Genomic DNA, 15,819 nt, shown 5'->3' on the forward strand with positions numbered 1-15,819 from the left:
AATTACTACAATATTTTTTTAATTATCTTATTATTTTTATTTCTTATTGTTTTATTTTTTTTTTTCAATAATCTAATTGTTAATGTCACATAAAATGTTGGTCAATTAAATTTTAAGTTACATTTTTATTTTATATATGTATAAGACCGTTTTAAATGTCATTGATATCTCACATACTGATCATGGTTATCTAAATCTAATTCTATTGGGTTGCCCAAAAAGTAATTGCGGATTTTTTAAAAGAAAGTAAATGCTTTTTTAATAAAACTTAGAATGAACTTTAATCAAATATACTTTTTTACATTTTTTTCTAAAGCAAGCTAAAAGTAGCAGCTGATAACTGACAGAAGAAAGAATGCAATTACAGAGTCACAAGCTGTGAAAAAATTTGTCAACGCCGACTATATGAAAAATCCGCAATTACTTTTTGGGCAACCCAATAATACTTTCAATGAACCCATTCTGTGCTTGGACTGTATATTTAAATTTGGACTGTATAGGATAAACAAGAAATTAATGTGATTAAATCTACCATCCCTGGCCGATTACAGATTTGCCTATTTGAAAATCGATTACTCGATTTTGCGCTGCTTTGTGAGTAGACTTCGACTTTTTTACACGGAAAGTCGATTAGTCGTAAGTCGACTTATAGATCCCTAGTCTGTTCTGACAGTAAAAAAACTAATTTTAACAAAAAACATACGATAAAAAACAAAAAATATATAGTTAATTATGTAAATATAGAATAATAAAAAAGTATAACATAAAGCAAGACAAATGTGCAACCATAACAAAACAAATAAAGCATAAAAGAAACCCCAGACCGCCACCACCAGTCCGAAAAATCATGCACACACAAAGTGAATAAAAAAAGAAGGGACGAAAAAATTTATTTGCGACAAAATTTTGCAAATTGTTAATGTTAATGGCAAAAAAAGAAATTAAAAATGTAAAAAAGTGTATGTGTGGATAATAGGGATTGCAACGAAAATGAAAAAGCCAATGAAAAAATTACTAAATAATGATTTAAATTTGTTTAATTAATAAGAATAAATAAGACGGTGCTCTGCCCCAATACTACGCAACGACCAGCCACCACCCCACCCCCGTTGTTGTTACCTATACCGTAGCCGCAGTTATCATTGTTGTCGTCGTCGTCGCCGTCTCGTAATAAGGCAACACACATAAAAAAGAAGTCAACAGAAAAGAAGCACCGACAGGCAGTGGCCAGAAAAGGTCTTGAAAACCAAAAAAATACAAGGGGAATATTTTTCCCCCATTATTGTCCTTTAATGGACAACAAAAGAATAAATTCCATGCATTAAAACAAAAAGGTAGCTGCATATATATAAATATTGTTGTTTTATAATTATGAAAAGAAGAAAAAAAAAAAACTTCCCAAATCCTTTTCTGGAACAAGTTTTCAATTTCCATATTTAGGTTCATGTCTTACGATGATGTGTGACTAATTAATAATAATAAAAAAAGAAATATTTTAGTCAATGGATGTGTCAAGATTTAATTTTACCATCGTTATCATAATCATGGTCTTAGGGTTCTATAGCAAAGCAAACTCAATGCACATACATGCATGCACTAAATGCTGTCTTAAACTATTGAGTGCTGCTACTACAACAAATGCTTTACATTAAGTGAGATGACAAAATTATGAGGGCCACAGAGAGGCAACAATAACAACGAACACAACAGCACTTGTTTTCCCCCAGACAGAAGGTAGTCATGAACATTGCTGTGGCCCTTTGCTGTGGATTTCAATGTTAGGACCTTGAATTTGAAAATGTTTAAAGGAATTTGCAATAGATGTGGACTATCAGAGAAATGTTTAGGGATATTAACGAAAAACATTCCTCATAACTTTTAACTTTTTCTATGTTTTTTTTGTCTCCTTTCTCCACAGGGGCATCCTTTGAGCTTTCATCACCTATGACATTACCACGACCACCACCATAATGAATAGTGCCACAACGACACCAACCAAAACAATGACACCCACTAATCCCACACCCATTATGATATCGTCCTCGCATACATTGCATCAATCAGCATCGACGCACTCAACACCGGTGCGTAGCCCACATCCAAGTCCACACTCAGCATCTGCATCGTCTTTGCCAGCCAATGACTTGGATGTCATACAGGATATGATTGATTGTTCGGCAAATCGTTTGGAAGGTTTGCGTACACAGTGCTTGACCAGCACATTGCTGACGCAAAGGGAGATACGTAGCTTGGAGACAAAGTTGTTGCGTATGTTTTCGGAACTGTTGCTGACTAAGGGAAGACTAAATGAACGGCTGCCGGCCAGTGGTCTGCCGCATACCTCGGGCAATGAATTGCGCCAATGGCTGAGGGTGGTTGGCCTCAGTCAGGAAACGCTGAATGTCTGCCTAACCAGGCTATCTACTTTGGAACAAATTCTAGAATTAGACGATGCGGAATTAAAAGAACTATTGCAACATAATCCAAGCCATCGCGAGGAAGAATTGCGAAGGCTAACCAAGGCCATGCAGAATTTAAGAAAATGCAAAGAACTACTGGCGAAACCTGCGAGTGATGTCCACCAGCAACAGGGAATGGAAAATCAAAAAAGCGACAAGGAAACCAATGAGCAATTGATAGAGCAATTGTTTTGGGACTCGTGGGATCGTCATCACCGCGGCAGTGTGGGTAATATCGGGATTACTGCTTCGCCCCGTACACATCGCAATATCATGAAAGAAGCACAGCACAAACAACAACAACAGCAGAAACAACAACAGCAACAACAACAACAAATACAATCCAGTCGACAATCTCTCACGAGTGATTCGCAGGCTTATAAGTCTTCAACAACATCGGTCAACAATTCGCTCACCGAACAGGATAGTTCCACCCAAAGCAGTCAGAATTCGGCGCTGACCCTAACGCTCACGCCATCTCCTCCCAATTCCCCGTTTTCCATATCGACCTCAGTATTTGGTGGAGGCAGCTTAAATGGGACACCGCAAAAAGTGAAAATTGCCGGTACACCACCGCCCATGAAAAAACACATGACTTCATTGAACAACACTCAACCGCTGACGCCTACCCATGCAGCAACTTTACACAATGCTGGTGGTGCCAACACAGGTTATTACCATCAACAGGATCACATACCTATTCCTTTGTCCAAGTCCAAATCAAATGAGTCGCAGTTCAAGGATTCTTCGCTTTCAATTGTATCCACCATAATCAGTTCGCCCACAATGACCAACAATTCGATGAAACATAATGCCCCAGGTCAGGGACTGGGCGGAGGTTCGTCTACCAGATCCAGACTTAATACTGATCCCAGTCCCGACAGTCACTCGTCTGCAAGTTCCGACATTTTCGTTGAATCTTCGAACAACAGCAGCAACAACAATAGCCTGCAAGTTCCTCTGTCACCCTGCACTCCGATAGTAAACATTAGCATGAGCCATAACATAGCCCATCGTTTTACCATGTTTGTTAAAATGGCCACTTGTGATTTGTGTCAGAAGCCCATGTTCATAGGTCGCAAATGCAAAGATTGTAAATACCGTTGCCATAAAGTTTGTGAGCCGGATGTGCCACCTTCTTGTTGCTTACCACCAGAATTCATAGATGAATTCAAGAATGCCATCAAGGATCCCGCTGGATATCAACTAACCCATACACCTCCCATTTATAATACGCAATCGCCTAATCAAAGCCATGGTAGTTTAGGAAAAGCACGCAAAGGTTTGACCACCGGCCGACACCAGAAACTTGGCTCCAATGCCAGCTCCGGCACTGGACCAGGTAGTACAGGTCATGCCGATAGCAGTTCACCTGGATCCAGCTGCAATAGCTCAAGTCCTTCGAGTCCTGCTCTTTTCAATCATCAATATAATACATCATCGAATGACATGCAGGCCACAACTATAATGAGTTCTTCGGCCGGGGGCTCCAGCACCAGCTCTAATATGTTATCTACTCCCTCATCCCATAAGAACGCAAGTCAATTTAATTTTCCCGATGTGACCATAACATCTAACTGTAACAATCCAGCTGTGGCTACGACGGAGACGATTTTATCCGCTCAAAATGCTAACAACACCTCCTCGCCGAATCATGAGGTATTGGCCGACAGCGGTGGTGGTGGTGGTGGTGGTGTTAGTCATCAACGTTCGCGAAACAACAGCAATGAAGCCTTGATTTCTAGCCACAATGCCAATGCCTCCCAGCAAATGTCAGCTGCTCTCAACAACAGCAACAACATGGGTTCTAATGTCTCAGCTTCACCATCGAGCACGGCAACCCATGGTAGCAACATTTCGGCATATGCGGCCAATAATATTGTTGCCACCGGACCGGCCACATTCTTTCCACGCAAACTCAGCTCAGCCGGAGTAGATAAACGAGGTAATTTCACAGAACTATCCGATACACACAAGTCAAATGATAGCGACAAAACTGTATCGCTATCGGGCAGTACTTCCGCTTCAACCGATTCAGATCGAACACCCGTCCGTTTGGATTCAACCGAAGATGGGGATTCAGGAAATTGGCCTCGGCAAAATTCATTGTCGCACAAGGAGTGGGATATACCCTATGACGATTTGAAAATGTTGGAGATAATTGGACAAGGTCGTTTTGGCACTGTACATCGTGCCATGTGGCATGGTTCAGTGGCGGTAAAACTGCTCAAGGAGGACTATTTGTATGATGAAAAGATAATGGAAGCCTTCAAGGCCGAAGTGGCAAACTTCAAAAAGACTCGTCATGAGAATCTGGTGCTTTTTATGGGTGCTTGCATGAGTCCTCCCTATCTGGCCATAGTGACATCTCTCTGCAAGGGTAACACCCTGTACACGCATATACATGCACGGCGTGAGAAGTTTGTCATCAACAAGACCACTTTGATAGCGCAGCAAATTACCCAAGGCATGGGCTATTTGCATGCCCGTGGCATTATACACAAGGATTTGAGGACCAAGAATATATTCTTGGAGAATGGCAAAGTGATCATAACCGATTTTGGCCTGTTTAGTTCTACAAAACTTCTATACTGTGATAAAGGTCTGGGTGTGCCTCTAGGTTGGCTGTGTTACTTGGCGCCCGAATTGATGCGTTGTCTAATGCCCTGCAAGCCTACAGATGAGATACTTCCCTTCACCGCTGCCTCCGATGTCTACTCGTTTGGCACGGTATGGTATGAGTTGCTGTGCGGCGAATTTCCCTTCAAATCGCAACCACCTGAATCCATTATATGGCAAGTAGGGCGAGGCATGAAACAGACTCTGGCAAATTTACAAACCTCAAGGGATGTAAAGGACATACTTATGCTGTGTTGGCACTTCACCATCGACGATCGACCGGACTTTCCCAAGCTACTAACATTATTCGAACGACTACCTAAGAAACGCCTGGCCCGATCACCGTCTCATCCCGTACAGTTGTCACGCTCAGCAGAAGCTATATTTTAAGAGGCAGTGCACACCTATAAATATAAAACAACCCTCAACAACCCCCCCCCCCCCCAAGTGAGATTGAATTGCTTCAGCAAGGCAAGCAAACAAGTAAACAATTTAATAAGCAACAACAAAAATATCCACATATATGAGTAATAAATGTAAATATATTTATTTAAAGCAAGCATAATTATAGAAGAGAAAACAAAAAAACCTACAAACATAAAAACAAATCAACACTAGAGAACAGAACAAGTTAAGTGAAAAACGAAACTTTCGAAGGAGTTTTTCCAGAAAAGGCATTCCTCTTGCGACACCCTAGAAATTGCATGCTAACGAAACTAAAGAAACCGTACATACTTCTCTCATAATTCTTTTAGCAAAAAAAAAAAAAGAAAAAACAAAAACAAAAACAAACATATGAAGAACAACAATTATGAAAAAATGAAAACACTTTACGAAGACACTACACTGATTGTAAATATATCTCTCGAGTTAGAAACCTCATTAAAATACACACACAAACACATACACCCACACAAAACTAAATCACCACACAACACACACAATCATATGAGTAAAATTATTCTCTAATATGCTTTAAGTAAAAAACCACAACAAACAAAAACCAACCCTTCGTCCCCCTCTCACTCCCCCCTCCCCACCACAACAAATGTAATATTACTATGATTATGATTATTATTATTATAATATTTTAAGTTAAAAGACAAGACGCAAACAAAACAAAAACAAAAGATGATAAACAGTAACAGAACAACCTCTAAAGAAGTGAAATTCTATTTACATTAAAAATAATGTAACAAATACCGACAAATATACTATATAATAAAAAAAAAGAATAAAGTAAAGATTATGACATTACTACACCATTAAAGAAACCCGTTGGATATTTTATTTAAAAGGCAACGAAGTAGTTGGGATAGCTAACAGCTGCAAGACAAACTTTTTGTTAAATATCAAATGAGCCAAAAAAGCCACTGCTACCAGTTTGGACAACAATCAAATGTCATCGGATTCTATGTACTGGATTACACCGATGGATTTCTTATCGACCAGGAGTTGTCGCCTAAGGGTAAAAGCTTCGACTTTTTTTGTCTAGGGTGAGGTACTTCTGGTCGGTGCCAGGACCGAAGGTTAGTTTAGGTTAGGTTTAAGTGGCAGTCTGCCCTCAGACTCAAAATGCAAATATTGCCCAGGAACATTGCACTATAGAACAGGGGCATACTTCTCACATATCAATGAGTGCAGTCCGATTCCAGTTTAAGCTCAATGATAAGGGGCCTCCTTTTTATGAACGAGTCCGAACGGCGTGCCGCAGTGTGACACCTCTTTGGAGAGATGTTTTTACATGGCACAGTACCTCTCAAATGTTGCCAGCATTAGGAGGGGAAAACCACAGCTGAAAAATTTTTCTGATGGTCTCGCCAGGATTCGAACCCAGGCGGACATGTTAACCTTTGCGCTACGGTGGCCTCTGCCATTGTGATACCATAGGAACAGAAGAAGGAAGATGCCTTCTAGTTCCTACCGTTGAACCATCCAGATCGCTTTAAAAAGCCCACTAACTTGCGAATGTTCACATCCGCTAAATCAGACAGGTTCTCAAAGAAATGAGAACCTAAAATGGAACCCCTTCTGACTGCTAGTGCGGGACACACACAGAAGGTGTTTTATATTCCCTTCTTCTTCGATGTCCTCACAGCTTTTGCAAAAGTCGTTGCTGGCACCGTCCAGCCTGTCAGCATGTTTTCCGATTAGACAGTGACCAGTCATGACGGACATAATGCCTGAGACGTCTGTTCTAGCCAATCACAGCAAAACAGTAGACCTCTTCAAGTCTAGATTAGGCCACATAGTTTTGCAATGCTCACAGCCCCCTCTTTGTGACAATCTATCATTCGTTGTCCTTCGGACCTGATCCTGAAAACTTAGCTTACATGTCGTTAGAGGCATACCCACAGATTCCCGTATCCCTGGAATGTGTAGGGTAGTTCCTAGTCTCCCAAGCTCATTTGCTTTACAATTCCCTGGGATATCTCTGTGACCCGGCGCCCAGAACAGGTGAATTTTGAACTGTTCAGCCATCTCGTTGAGATACCTGCGACAGTCGAGAACGGTTTTTGAGTTCAGAAATACTTTCTCCAGGGATTTAATGGCTGTCTGAGGAGATATTTTTGCCAATCGTCGCAATGACATTATATCTTAGTCATTCCATCACTTTCTCCGCTTGATACACACTGAAGTGGTCGGGTAACCTTTTCGATATGACCAGTTCTAGAGCGTTAGAGTACACCCCAAAACCCACCTTGTCGTTTATTTTGGAATCATCCGTATAGAAGTCTATGTAACTTCTGATACCAGGGATATCGTAGTTCCAATCGGTTCTATCAGGAATAGTGGCACAGTACTTTTTATCAAAAAGCGGCTCAGGTAGGGTGTAATCCACACTGCCTGGAACATCGGATATTGTATCAAGGATAACACAGTGTCCGTAGCCGCGACATGACCAATGAGAAAGCTCCCTTAACCTCACGGCAGTGGTCGCTGCAATTTGGGTAGCCACAATGTCCAGAGGCATAAGATGAAGCATTAAATTCAGTGCATCCGAAGGTGTCATCCTCAGTGCGGCTGTGATGCACAAACAAACCATCCTTTGGATCCGGTTAAATATTGAGCGGTAGGTGAACATTTGAAGCGCCGTCCACCAGACCACAACACCATATAGCATTATAGGTCTGACAACTGCAGTATATACCCAATGCATGACACGCGGTCTTAACCACCAAAATTTTGACAAAGGCTCTCTTGCAGGTGTATAGGGCTAGAGTTGCCTTTCTTGCCCTTTCCAAAATGTTAGATTTGAAGTTCTATTCCCTGTCCAGCAAAACACCCAGGTATTCTGCGCTTTCTGTTCTCCACCCAAGGAGAAAGGTCCCACTGTAGGCAACTTGTATCTCGCGCTGAAAAGAACTTCTGTCTTGCTCGGATTTATTCCTAGACCTTTTTCTTAAGCAACAGCAAATGTTGCTCGTAGAGCTTCCAGAAGTATATCTCTTAGATATACAACGTCACCAGCATACGTGACCACTTTTACACCTTTTTCTTCCAGAGACAATAATAGATTGTTAATGGCTATATTCCAAAGTAAAGGAGACAGTACATCTCCTTGAGTTGTTCCTCTGCTGACCCATTTTTTTAGATCCACAGATCCCAAGCCTGCCGTAATGCATCTTTTAGTAAGTAAGTTATTAATAAACTTTCTTACGGTAGAGTTGATGCCTAGAAACTGCAACTCCTTCATGATTGAGGTCGGTTTTACATTTACATTGTATATTCCTTGACAGCGAGAGAATCCTCTATGTAGCCGTCTAGGTCGTGAATGGCTGTTTCAGTGGATTAGCCTTTACTATATGCATGCTGCTGCTCCAGGGATCTTTTCCTAAGATATGTTTCTATCAACACAAAGTATGACAGACTAATAAGAAAAAACTTTTCGCCTTCGTGTGGTAGGGTTTTGTGCTTTCGGATCCCACAGGTATATATGACATTCTGATACAAGCGGATTATATCTCCCTTAGCCTGGGAACCAGTCTATTAGACATAGCTTGTAATTCAAACGGTGATACAATACCGAAAGAAAGACCGGTCTATGGTGCTGTTTGCCAAAAAAGCCATTATCGTTCGGTGAGTATAAAGTGTAACCAGTGACTTGCCGGACGTTCTCTAAATTAGCAACTATACGGGAGTCAGCCATAAACTTTAGTAAGAAGGTGTTAACATTAACTTTCGACTTTAACCATGAATTGTGTTTTATTATCCTCCATTGCACACCCTCCAGACGGCATAGAGATCATATCATATGCGGACGATTGTACGATCATGGCATCAGGCCCCCACCCATTGTTAACATCTGCGATAGGTTGAACGTCTACCTCAACGAACTTGATTCATATTTCGCTGCCAGAAGTCTGAAGATATTTGCCACCAAATCTTCAGCCACATTGTTCACTACAAGTACTGACTGTGATGGTCAATGGAGAAATGATTCCGACCATCAAGAATCCCAAAATACTTGGCGTCACATTTGACAGCTCGTACACATTTTTCCCACATGCCACAGCAATTTGCTGGCAGCACTTGGGGTGCAGACAAAGAATCCTGGTTGACCACATACAAAGCAATTGGCCGGTATATGGTAAGTTATGCAGCGCCAGACCATCCAAATCATCATCTTTTGGATAGATATCTACCGCCCTGAAGCCTTAAGGTACATGATCTAGAGCGTGAGGTTAAGCGCTGCAAAAGATAACCCCCCGGTTTAGACAACATTCATGCAGACGCGGTAGCCATTGCGTTGAATAGTTTCCGAGTGAATTTGGTCCTTGGAGAACGACCGCCACCCATTGCACCTGAATAAATTGACCTCCCCAAGCAAACCAGAGCAGTTCTGGCTCAATTACGATACGGCAGATACACCCGCCTCAACGTGTGTCCCTATTGTAACCAGGGACCGTACGATACACGTCACCTGTTTAACTGCCCATCTAGACCCGCTCGACTCAGACCCAGATCCCTGTGGACGCACCCCATCTTAGTCGCAGAGTTCCTGAGTCATGACACTCAACAGAATCAAGCAGACGAAAGATAGAACTCCAAAAACTGCTACAACAACAACGGTTTTTTTTCCAAATGCCGTCTTCTTCGGTTCAATATCACTATGGTAATTTTGATGGTACCATGGGTTGGTTCTAAAGGGGGGGCTTCTGGCATCGAAGTATAATTATTGCATCGCTTTCCAAACTATGAACAATACATTGTTCAGTAGTACTCGCATTATCGGGACAAGTAGCGCAATCTTTATCTAATTGAGTTAGTCGAGTTAAGTCAACCACTGCTTTCTATTGTAGCTTACCCATGTTTGGTTCCATGCTGCGTTACACGTTACTTGCCTTTGCTTTTATGCGAATTTCAAACAAATCTATCATTGGCCGGAAAAACACCAAAGGCATAGTGGGGTTTGCTGTTATAAATACTTCTTATCTTGTTGCTTTCTAAAAGGGTGAGCTGCTAACGCTACACCTCAAACTTTTATAAGGATCAACAATTGATATGGCCACTTGAATAAACCATAGGTGAATTTTACTAATAAGAGTCCACCTGAGGTCTCAATTTATTTTCGATTTAGCTGAAATTTGGTATGTATACTTAATACTTATGACGTTTATTAATCAATCAAAATATGCTTTCGATGAGTCCAAGGATTTACCCATTCGCAAAACATGTCTTACAACTTGTATTGTTTTTTTTACAGTGCATTGTGATGGGTACTCAAGGACAAGAATTTAATGTCTGTATATTTTTTTCATTTAACATGTTAACAGTATGGACCTTGTTAAAATGTCTATTGGTATGTGTATTTTTCAGTTGCTCACATTGTATTGGGTTGCCCAAAAAGTAATTGCGGATTTTTTAAAAGAAAGTAAATGCATTTTTAATAAAACTTAGAATGAACTTTAATCAAATATACTTTTTTTACACTTTTTTTCTAAAGAAGAAAGAATGCAATTACAGAGTCACAAGCTGTGAAAAAATTTGTCAACGCCGACTATATGAAAAATCCGCAATTACTTTTTGGGCAACCAGTATTATAAATCTTTGATTGAAACGGAAATCACTTACCTTGTACTGGTCATGGCCTTTTAAAGTATTGACCATAGCTGCACCAATCACATGTTGCAACAGTGGCAAACGTTTGCCCAATGGACTGTTCAACGATACATGAAGTTGAATGGAATACATAACACATCCTAAAGGGCTAAGCCACTAAAAAAATATAAGAGAAAAAACATGTATAGATAAAATACCAATCATCTGATCATCGTTAGATTAAATAGTTTCAGCCTTGGAGAAAATAATGCAAAAGTGGCCCTCGGCTAAACGGAAGAGAGGATTGGGATAAATTGCGGCACAAATTCTTTATGTCTATCCCTTCTAGACCAAAAAAGGAAGTGAAAACTACGGAGGATATAGACACAGTGGTCAAGCGGATCACGAAGGCCCTGAATGACTCGATTGTGTCAGCATGTACTAGTGCCAAGCCAAGAGGCAAACAGCGACCGCCTCGGTGGACCCCAGACCTGGTTGGTCTAAAGAAGGACTGCAGAAAACTCTTCAACAGAGCAAAAGCCACAAGAGCACCACAAGATTAGGACATCAATAAGACTAAGCTAAGAAAATGTGAGGGCGAGCTGAGAAAGGCTCAGAACGAATCCTGGGTAAAATTCTCTATGGCTCTATGGAGGATACATCTAAGGCCTCTAGACTAAGGAAGATCCTGTTCTCGGGACTTATTACGGTGGGGTATATTCAGAAGTCACAGAATGTATGGATAATGTCTAGTGAGGAAACACTACTCGTTGATAAACATTTCCCGGGAAATGTATCCTGATGACGTATCACCGGTGGAGTTACAAGCTGTGTCTTAAATTCTCCAAAGTACAATGTGGCGCCAGAAGAGGTTATCTCTGATATGCATTCGTCGGAAAATGTGTCTGAGCCTAAAATCCTTTGGGCGATAAGAAGTTTCGACTCCTATAAGTCGCCCGGCCCTGATGATGTATCACCGGTGGAATTACAAGCTGTGTCTAATAGGCTGATTCCCTGGCTTAGGGTGATATACTCTGCTTGCATTAGCATGTCATATATACCTGTGGGATACAGGGACATGAAGGCCTTTTTCATTCAATCCCATGGCAGCCGGTTGTACGCACCGGATTGACTCGATGGAGTTCTTCATCGGCAAGGGCTGCCGCCTCAGTGTATAACACTCTGCTACAAAAAACAACAACAACCTGTGGGATGGAGGGACACAAAGGTCATTTTCATTCCGAAAGCAGGAAAACCTATTACACGAAGACGAAATATTTTCGTCCTATTAGTCTGCCATCTTTTATGCTAAAGACTCTTGAGAGGTTGGTAGAAACATATGTTAGGGCAAAGATTCCTGGAAATCGCCCGTAGCATTTCTTTCATTGAAGGTGCTTTCAATAATGTAAAACCGACGTCAATCACGAAGTAGTTGGAGTTTCTAGGCATCAAATCAAAGAAAGTTTATTAATAACTTACTTACTAAAAGATGCATTACGGCAGGCTTGGGATCTGTGGATCTAAAATGGTGGGTCAGCAGAGGAACACCTCAAGGAGGTATACTGTCTCCTCTACTTAGGAATATAGCTAGCCAATATAGCCAATATATTTTTGTCTATGGAAGAAAAAGGTGTAAAAGTGGGATGCTGCTGATTTGCTGCAATTGCGGTTAGGGGAAAGATTTCCAGCAGTCTAATAGATATACTATATACGAAAAAGTTACCCGACTGCAGTGTGTATCAAGCGGAGATCCTTGCAATTAAGGAAGTGATGGAATGGCTAAGATATAATGTCATTACGACGATTGGCATAAATATCTTCTCAGACAGCCATTAAATCCCTGGAGAAAGTATTTCTGAACACAAAAAGCGCCCTCGACTGTCGCAGATCTCTCAACGAGATGGCTGAACAGTTCTAAATTCACCTGTTCTGGGTGCCGGGCCACAGCGAAATCCCAGGGAATTGTAAAGCGGACGAGCTTGCGAGACTAGGAACTACTCTTCACATTCCAGGAATAGTGGAATCTGTGGGTGTGCCTCTAGCGTCATGTAAGCTAGGTGTTCAGGCCAGGGCTGAAGGAAAACGAATGATAGATGGTCACAAAGAGGGGGCTGTGAGCATTCCAAAACTATGTGGCCTAATCTAGACTTGAAGAGGTCTACCGCTTTGCTGTCATTGGCTAGAACAGACATCTCAGCCACTGTCCGTCATGACAGGTCACTGTCTAATCGGAAAACATCCTGACAGACTGAAGGTTGCTAGCAACGACTTTTGCAGAAGCTGTGAGGACATTGAAGAAGAAGAAACTATAGAACACCTTCTGTGTGTGTGTCCCGAACTAGCAGTCAGAAGGAGTTCCACATTAGGTTCTCATTTCTTTGAGAACCTGTCTGATTTAACGGATGTGAGCATTCGCAAGTTATTGGGCTTTTTAAAGCGATCTGGATTGTTCAATGGTAGGAACTAGAAGGCATCTTCTTTCTTCTGTTCCTGTGATATCACAATGGAGGAAAACGTCTAAGTGAGTCTGATGGCAGACTGCCACTTAACCTAGCCTAACCTAAAACCGCAAACAAACATTTAGGGAGGGCAAATAGGCTTAGGCTTAGTATAAACAAACCTAAAGGCAGTGTAGCTAGGCTTTGGCTTAGTGTTATTAAATTTTGTTATTTGAGTAAATAAAAATAAAACGTTCTTTTAAAACTCACCTGATTATTGCTGCGACCTACTCCATCCGTTTGCTGGCGCGGAATTACTGCAATGCCATTGCTAAGTTCCAAGTCGGCAACGACATGTTGTGAACTACTAACAACTGGGGCATAGATGACTAAACGTCCCACATAACGAGTCTTAAGATTCTGCAAATGTAAAGAACAAAAGTAAAGAAAATGCAATTTTTTTGTAAAATTTTCTCATTCAAGGGACCTACATCAAAATAATCCACAGTGGAAAAGTCTTCGGGACAGGAATGTATAAGTATGGGAAGAATATTGGAATTGACATTGGGCAGTTTATCGTCTGGACCGCAAAATTTAATCATTAAATTTGGTGTAGCAATGACATTATCGCCATCACATTTATCCTTTAGCTTTCCTAAAAGTTCAAATTTGGCCTGTGAAATTGAAAAGCAAAGATTTATACATATACGTAGAAAAAATATAAAAAAAAAATTATACCTCATGTTTGCCCAAGAAGTAGGCTTTCTTGAACACACATTTTGGGCCGGAACCATTTGCATTGACTTTCTCCGATTTGACACTTAAACTTAAGTGATTCTTCAGCAAATCGGAAAATATTTCATGCCGTATCTTATCGTTTTGTTTGAGAATGGAATATTTCGCTTCATCCGATTCAAATTCGCTGGGGCTTATTTCCAAATGAACCTAAATAGAAAAGAAAATTATTGGGGTTTTCTAAAGTTATCCATAGAAGCTTTGTAATTAACATCAATAATATGAGGTAAATGATTTTGAATCGAAAGTTTTCAAATTAAATTTTCTGAAAAATTTCATTTTAAAGATAATTTTTTTCGATATTTTTGTATAAATTTAGGGTGTATAGGAAATTTTGCTTGCTGTTTCTTAATAAGCCATTGGAAATTTTTTGTCACGGAAAAATTTTCGACATTTTGTTTTGACACACATTTTGTAAAAGGTTTTATTTTATTTTTAAAGAAAACTAGCTGGACAGGACCCGATCCGCTGCGACTTCTTTAACTCTCTAATATCTTTTAAGGGTGGGGACACTTCGCCCTGAATGTGAATATCGAATTCTCGCTACTTTATCCTATGTCCGCCTATGACGCCGAACGCTTGCGTTCGAATCCTGGCGGAACCTCGGACAAAATTTAAAACGGTGATTATTTCCTCTTAATGCTGGCGACATTTGCGAGGTACTATGCCAGGCATGGTCATGTAAAAAATTCTCCTCAAAGAGGTGTCGTACTGCAGCACGCCCTGCTCGGTTCCTGGGCAAATTATTACTCTACTCCCAAATGCTTTTTTTAGTCCCATTTACCTTATTGGTAAATATTTCGGGTTTAGGGGGTATTTCGGAGGAGGTCACTTGGCCATTAAAGTAAATATAAGAATCGTGCTCTACTTTTAGAAACATTTCACATGAGTCCCATAATGGCATGATTGGTAAATCAGTTGTGTTTGACGATGGGTTGGACCCCAGGGTCTTAGTCCCGAATATGAATATAAGTTTCCCGATAATCAATAAATTTCCACCCCAAATAGCTTTTATATAACAGGGAGGTGTTTTGGGGTGAGGCGGCTCCCCAAACAAATGGCTCTATATTGTCGTGATTGGTCTATATATCCATTTGGCGGGTTTTGGGCGGCACCCGTCCCCAAAAATAAAAACCAGGTTTTTTTTTGGTGACTGTTAGAGTGTTAAAAATTTCGAGCGAATCACATTACCAATCTCCGAGATCTGGTATTTTTGAAATTAGGGTAATGAGAAGTTCTTTTTAGGGGAGATATTTCGACTCAAATATGGATTTCAAATTCGTGTCCACTCCCAAATCCCTTTAGAGTGCCACATTGTCATGGTCGGTAAGTATGAACCGTGTGGAGAGTGTTTTGGGGCTGGGCGGCAACCGGCACTTTGCCCTGAAAATAGATATCAAATTCGTTATATACTCCCAAATACCGTTGATTTGAGCTCCATATGCTATAATCGGAAATAAAGTTCA

At 40.7% G+C, this 15,819-nt stretch overlaps 2 protein-coding genes across 3 annotated transcripts in view; one reads left to right on the forward strand and one right to left on the reverse strand.

Annotated features, from left to right (window-relative positions):
- The window catches only part of LOC106086242 (uncharacterized), a 33,540-nt gene that overhangs the window by 5,225 nt on the left and 12,496 nt on the right, over window positions 1-15,819 (reverse strand). For both annotated transcript variants that reach the window (XM_013250824.2, XM_013250823.2), the window contains exons 9-12: window positions 14,297-14,503; window positions 14,050-14,232; window positions 13,829-13,978; window positions 11,154-11,297 (exon numbers count right to left, since the gene is read on the reverse strand). In XM_013250824.2, coding sequence (XP_013106278.2) covers window positions 11,154-11,297; window positions 13,829-13,978; window positions 14,050-14,232; window positions 14,297-14,503 — 684 coding nt within the window. The remainder of the gene's footprint in view (window positions 1-11,153; window positions 11,298-13,828; window positions 13,979-14,049; window positions 14,233-14,296; window positions 14,504-15,819) is intronic.
- On the forward strand, window positions 637-6,352 carry LOC106086241 (kinase suppressor of Ras 2). The gene is made up of 2 exons (XM_013250822.2): window positions 637-1,334; window positions 1,919-6,352. Exon 2 carries the CDS (start codon window positions 1,971-1,973, stop codon window positions 5,466-5,468), a length of 3,498 nt encoding a protein of 1,165 aa, XP_013106276.1. The 5' UTR covers window positions 637-1,334; window positions 1,919-1,970; the 3' UTR covers window positions 5,469-6,352.

Source organism: Stomoxys calcitrans, chromosome 2 (assembly GCF_963082655.1).
Source record: "Stomoxys calcitrans chromosome 2, idStoCalc2.1, whole genome shotgun sequence".
In the NCBI taxonomy this organism is placed as follows: Eukaryota; Metazoa; Arthropoda; class Insecta; order Diptera; family Muscidae; genus Stomoxys; species Stomoxys calcitrans.